General features: G+C 38.7%; 2 protein-coding genes across 2 annotated transcripts in view; both read left to right on the forward strand.

Moving 5' to 3' along the window:
- LOC123977355 (DNA-binding protein inhibitor ID-3-like) overlaps window positions 1–2,083 on the forward strand; it is a 5,865-nt gene extending 3,782 nt beyond the window's left edge. The window contains exon 2 of the mRNA XM_046059982.1: window positions 1,108–2,083. Coding sequence (XP_045915938.1) covers window positions 1,108–1,233 — 126 coding nt within the window. The 3' untranslated portion in view covers window positions 1,234–2,083. The remainder of the gene's footprint in view (window positions 1–1,107) is intronic.
- Window positions 1–6,578, forward strand: part of LOC123978277 (NACHT, LRR and PYD domains-containing protein 12-like) — a 165,678-nt gene that overhangs the window by 146,419 nt on the left and 12,681 nt on the right. The window lies entirely within an intron of this gene.

Here is a 6,578-nt window from a genome sequence, read left to right on the forward strand (position 1 = left end):
GAGGACGCAGGTTTAAGTCGCCCCCTGCTGGCTGCTGGAGAGGACGCAGGTTTAAGTCACCCCCTGCTGGGTGCTAGAGAGGACGCAGGTTTAAGTCGCCCCCTGCTGGCTGCTAGAGAGGACGCAGGTTTAAGTCGCCCCCTGCTGGCCGCTAGAGAGGACGCAGGTTTAAGGTGCTTCGGTGTTCGCGTCAGGAAGTTTCTCTCTGGGCCCTATTTCAGCTTTGTCTGACTGACTTTCAGGTGTGGATGTGATGGATGAGGTTACTTGTGTGCTCGACACCGTTGTGCTTAGTATTTTTGTATTGTCGACTCTGTAGTTTCGTGCTTTGCCCCTTTTGATGCACTGTTATGATTTTTTATTTTTTTTTATTTTCCAGACCTGCTGTAATTTGTGACGAGTTACATTTCCTAAAAGTTTTCTTCTTCTGAGCCCTAATGTCCCCAACACTTTTCAACACAAAGGGACGCTCTAGCATAGATGTCTCTTGAAGGACGAGGAGAGGAAGCTCGCTACGTGTTGAGTAGCGCTCATCCACTTTTGCTTTTAGTCAAAATTCTCATCAGTTAATATTTACACAAATTTTTGACTTTGTTAATTGAAACGCTGCAGTGAGCAGCCTACTGTGTACAGTCAAACAACAGGAAGTCACGTTTCCTCCCTCTGCTGCTGTGGGTTTGTCCACAGCGCCCCCTGCAGCATCGGAGAAACGACAACTTCGCACAGACTGGATGTGTCACTGAGATCCATTCACTCCTGTAAAAGTTGCTTACTGGGAAAGAAAAGGCCTCAACGGGCTTCCTCATGCATGAGCATGCTCAGTAGAGACTTCCTGTGTCTGAGCCGGCTGACTTCCTGTTGATAATCTGAAGGGAAATGGATCATTTTGGAAAGTAAAGTTATGAAGACAATTTATTTAGGTTGTGTGTCTCAACCTGTGGTCCTGGGACCTTCATGGGAAGTTGTCCCGCCACATTAAAAGCCCGGAGACTGTCTGAAGCTGCTGCTCTGGCAGGAAAGAGTCTGCCGGGGTCCGACTGTCCTGTTGGGTTTCAGATGGAAACTTTATTCTCTTCACTAAATATAATTTACACTCTTCTGTTGCAGGTGTTTGAAACAAGAGGACGACTGAACACCAACAGAGTTCATCTGCATGGAAAGCTTTTTATTTTTATTCACCACCTCGGAGGACTTGGACAGTTTCCTGGAGGGTCGACTTCTTCTTCACTTTGACTGAGTTGGAGTTTCTCTGAAAGACAATCGGCAACAACTCAGACTGCTTCAGTCCAACCAGCGATGAGCCTTAATGAGAGAAGAAACACTCCTTTGATGTTTCTATCCAGTCTAGACTTCTTTATTCAGTCCTGATGAGACTGAAACCAGCATTTCATCTTCTCTTTTCTGATCCGAGTGACAGAAGATGTTGGCTGACAGACGGCCTTGTGTTTCGGCTGTTTTAAAAATAGCAGCTAAAATCCAGATATTTTAAACAAAGTCCAGTTTAGATCAAGTCTAGATTAAATCACTTTAAACTCAGACTTCAGATAAACTGGACCAGAGTTCCTAACTTCCTGTCTGTTGAACTGCACTTCCTGCTTGATTATCAAAACAAGACAAAAACCAGACTGGTCAGGTGGTAACATAAATTATTAGAAACTTTATTTAACTATTTTCCAACGTGACGTCTGAGTCACTTAATATTTATTATAGTCACATTTTAAAGATCTAAAATCTTTAAACTGAACAGGAAGAGGAAACACTGATAGCATTGGCTCTTCAAAGTAAAAGACATGAGAATCTACAGTTTGGTTTTTGGTAGTTATGTCAAATAAAACATTTTGATCCTGCAGGAAGTCCAGTTCTTTACTTGTTTTCTTACATAATTGTTCTGTAGATCTGAATCATATGTTAGAGGACTCTTATTCTGAAATCAAAGCACTTCCTTTAACTAAGTGACAGGAGTCTGCTTCCTGTTCTGGATGAAAGTTTGAAATGTAAAAGTTTCTGTTCAGCAGTTTAAGAATATTGTTGTTAAACTGCACTTTTATACAATCAATAAATTAAACTGTATATAAGCATTAAAGATGATGAAGATGAAGAATTAGATTGTTGTCATTGAAACATGGTTTAAAGTTTCCATGTTTGTGTCTTCTGTTCAAAAGCTCCAGACGATCTGAGCTTTTTTCATAATTTGATGTATTACTTTAAGTTTTTCTTATTCATCAGTGCAAAAGCCTCAACTTTAATGAGGAAGGTCACAGGAAACACACAACGGGATTAAAGGGGAGGGGGGTTCTTGTACATTTTTAATGTCTACATTAGATTATTAATTCAGTTTCCTAGATATTATTCATACCGACCACAGTCCTGTTAAATCTTCCTGTGGTGTCTCAGATTGTGAGCAAATGTCGCCTCCTGGTGGTGAAACTCTTAAGTTCATCTAATCGAACCTGAACATTTTCTCAGACGTGGAAACTAAGCACATTTAGTATTTTTCTGTGGCTCTGTAGTATTTGTGCTGCAGTCAAATCCTTTGACTGTAGCCAAATAAACCCCTCAGTTCAATTAATTTATCCTTTTTGCTTGAAGGTCTTCTACCGAAACATTACTAGTTCATAAATATATTTTGCATGTTCGACTGTGTGCGAGAGTTTCTTTGTAACTCTGCAGCAGTTGTTTATTTTACCGTTATTACACTAAATCCACTTGTATTCACCATCTTTAGTTAAATAAACACTTTCACTTTATAACAAGTACTGTCAGTTTTATTAGAATTAGAATCCCTGGATTTGAGGATAATTGAATAATTACTTTGAAGTTTCTCAAGAGTTTACTTGAACTTGAGAGGTTCCCCAGAACGAGTGTTTATTAATATTAAAAAGTGTAGTATGTTCACTACACCAGAGCCAAAGTTTGTATCGATATCATTTGTGCACAAATTTGATTTAGACATTATTTAATCTTTTCTATATTCATAAACGTGAGTTTCTTAAGGACAGGCATCCAACCAGCGAACAGAAACTCTCACTTTAAGCCTCTGCCAACACCTCCCTGATCATTTAATTTACATTTTATTCAGTCTTTAACACATTTGTACTTTCATTTTTTATCTTTTCTGATAGTCTTTAAACTCGTCTCATCAGGCAACTGGAGAAATCTGAGAAATAAATGTGTGATTTTATGATCTGTTATGAGACTGGAACTGACTTTGTATGTATGTATTTTACTCAAACATATATAGTAGAACAACTTCACCGTTTAAATGTTTCAAGTCAACCTAGTTCTGAACAAGAATTGTCCACAAACTTGAGCAAAAGTTTTTCAAGTTTAAATATAAGAGAACGTTCAATAACGCATTGTAACATTAGATTAGATTTGTATTTTTCTAAGATCTGGTCAAACGCTTTTCTTGCAGCATCTTGTAATACTACAGCAGCTACCAGAGAGGCTGAAAGGAGAAGATTTATTCTCTTTGCAAAACCTGAAATAAATCCAGAAAAATGTCGGCTGTGGATTGTTCCTAATGTTAGTTAGCTAACGCTGGCTAACTTCCTGCTGAATGTAACATAATAAAGTCCTGCTGTTCTGCTTTTTAATGACTGTAATGATGAACAGAGGCCGACCAGCTGTAAAGGAACACTGTTGATCCTTCATATCGTTGTCTTTTGTCTCAGTCGATGGGGGATGCGGTGGTTCACTTGTACTGTGTACTTTAATTTTTGTTCACGTCAGTTTGAGTCAGTTTGACAGCTTGAATACAACCTTCAAATGTATAATGCAACTGCAAAACTGTTTGTTTTCCAACAAATTTAACAATATTTCTCCAGGGAGTGCCGTAAAACACAGTGGCACCACCGTGATAAAAGTCAGAGAGCTCCGACAGTTTTTCGGACTTAGCACTAGTAACTAAGGGGGGCGTGGCCTAGCAAAAGGTCAATTACGTTGTATTTTGACAGTGAACTGATTTTATCTCAATTTCTCTGAAACTTTGAACAGTAGAATAACTTTAAATATTTGTATTTAAGGAAAGGTTTGTATGAGACTGCATATATTTTACGAATCATTTAGACATTTTGACTATTCTAAACTCTACAGAAGAATGAGATGATTATATGATTGAAGTCAAAGTCTGTAAAGGAATCAATTGGAAACTCATTACTGTTCACTGTTCATGGACTACTTTAAATTCTAAGTTTTATTTTAAACATACATAAAAATATGACATGTGACAACATCTGGTTATAATAATGATATTAATGATAATTGTATCATCATGCATGATTATTATCGTTATAAATATAACTATATAGAACTTAACTTCCACCACTATGAGATAACTGTTGTTGTGATTTGGCGCTACATAAAATAAATTGAATTGAATACTTTCCCATAGAGGCTGCAAAGTGCATTCCACAATACAAGAGCAAATGTTTTAGTCAGTGTTAACTTTACTCTGTTTCTCAGGGATGGTTGTAACATTTACGACATTTGTGTTTGGTGTAACTGTTTTATCTGCAACACAGACAGAAAATGCATGGTTTACTATTCACCCGTCAGTCTGGGTTAGTTGTAACATACCCTGGGGTGAAGTGTAACAGTGGTGGGAGACATACGGCACTCCTGGAGAGTAGCCTCATGGGCCCACAGAGAAGTCTACAGGTCTTACACTAACATTTGAACATAATAATGAAACAATTAAACATTACTGTGTGTCAGATGCATACTGAAAGTTAACTAAACGTTTTCTTGGTGAAGGTTTTCTAACCCAAACTCTTGTTGCCAGCTAGCTTAGTTTACAGCTTACAGCTAAAACATTAACACCAACAACTTGCATGAAAGCGTTCTACATAGACACTAGGGCTGTGCAATTCATCAAAATTTAATCACGATTATGAAAACAAGTTAATCAAATTCAAATGATTATTGTGCTGCATGCTGTTTTGTTTTGTTTCCCAGATTTATACTTTTCTCACCGTTAGTTTAACTAACTGCATCCTGACAAAACAAAGTTGAATTTCAGCATTTCAAATAGTCACCTGTCACCTGCTCTTCTCCACTCCGTGTGCGCACACACAGCGTTACTGTCCTCCTCTTGGCTCTAAGATGCTGTTTAAAGTTAAAAATGTTGGATTAATATTTCCTATTTCATGGGCTATTTTGCATAATACATAATCATTTTTAAAAAAATGAAGCATCCAGTTTTAAAAGTTCAATAAATGGATGATGTTTCCTAATAATTATGATTTTTGGCCAAATAGACACAAACTAAACATGATTTAACTTTGATGAGTTTAACTACAAAGCAGGTATATAAGGTTATAACAAAAATAACTGCAGGGGAAAATAATACTTTCTTACGTCAAAATTATTTTTTACCTCCCAATTGGCTGTGTCTGCCACAGGGTGCTGCTTTTTCCCATGTGGAATAAGGACTAAACTGAGCATGTGCAGAGTGAATCAGGTTATTCGTAACTTGTTCCTGTTTCAACTGAACAGTGATATAACCATCCCCACTTTTCCCAAGTGTCATCACAAATCCTGTCCTCACAGAAGCAAACACAGCAGCTAAACTACAGCCGGACCCTGACCTCTGACCTCTCAGCAGTTTTCAGTCCCAGCAGTAGATATTGTACTTGTATTACAGAAGCAGTATTTCTAGTAGTAGCACTATTAGAAGTGACAATAATTACAAACTGTAAAGTCTTTACAGGGACAAACGAGTAAAAAGGCCTTTAAAGAAAAAGTCTGTTTGAAGAAGAGCTTTAAAAGCAGACACCATCTGTGGCAGCCTGAGGTTCTGGAGGTTCTGGTCCCCCTTTGTTAGGAACCAGGACAGAGTGAAGGGCCCCGCCCGGGGATCTCAAGCTTCATTCTGCCTCATTACAAACCAACATGTCCAAAATCTAGTAGTGTACCAACTGATCCACACTGCTGCTTCATGACATCTTCCAGTGCTGAGCTGATCTTTAGTTCATCAGATGGTTAGTTAGCTCCATCTAGTGGACAGGTAGCAGAACTACATCACCTGATGTGTGATTCCTCTGACACTGACTGGGTTTCTGCCACAGGTTAGACCGGTTTTGATGTCACTCTGATGTTTTTTAGACTCTGAAGTTATGAGGCTGTGACGGCGTCCTCAGATCAGATGCACACAGACACCAGGACTGACGAGGAAGAAATGAGCAGCTTCTTCTCTCCCAGTGTTTCCTCCACACATGAAGGTGCAAAGTGTCTGTAAGTCGACCTGAAGTGAGTTCAGCAGGTGAGAATCCGACCAGAGGAATCTGTAAATGTCTGATAATCAGGATCACTTTGATCACATTGTGCTGGATCACTGTTTAACTGGACAGTAGAAATGCTTCTTGATGCTGATTGGCTGTTTCTAAATATCTCTTTGAAATCTGCTGTAGAATTTCTCTCCGAGTTAAAGAACAATGATTTCAGAAAGATTTCCCTGTAATATTGTTCATGTTTCTCAAGTAGAATCAGCAGCAGTCTGATTGTAGTCTGAGCTCACATCATCAGTGAAACATGCAGGGTGTGTCTGAACTGGTCTGACAGCTTGGATCCACTTGGCT

The sequence above is a fragment of the Micropterus dolomieu genome, linkage group LG10 (assembly GCF_021292245.1).
Source record: "Micropterus dolomieu isolate WLL.071019.BEF.003 ecotype Adirondacks linkage group LG10, ASM2129224v1, whole genome shotgun sequence".
Classification (NCBI taxonomy): domain Eukaryota; kingdom Metazoa; phylum Chordata; class Actinopteri; order Centrarchiformes; family Centrarchidae; genus Micropterus; species Micropterus dolomieu.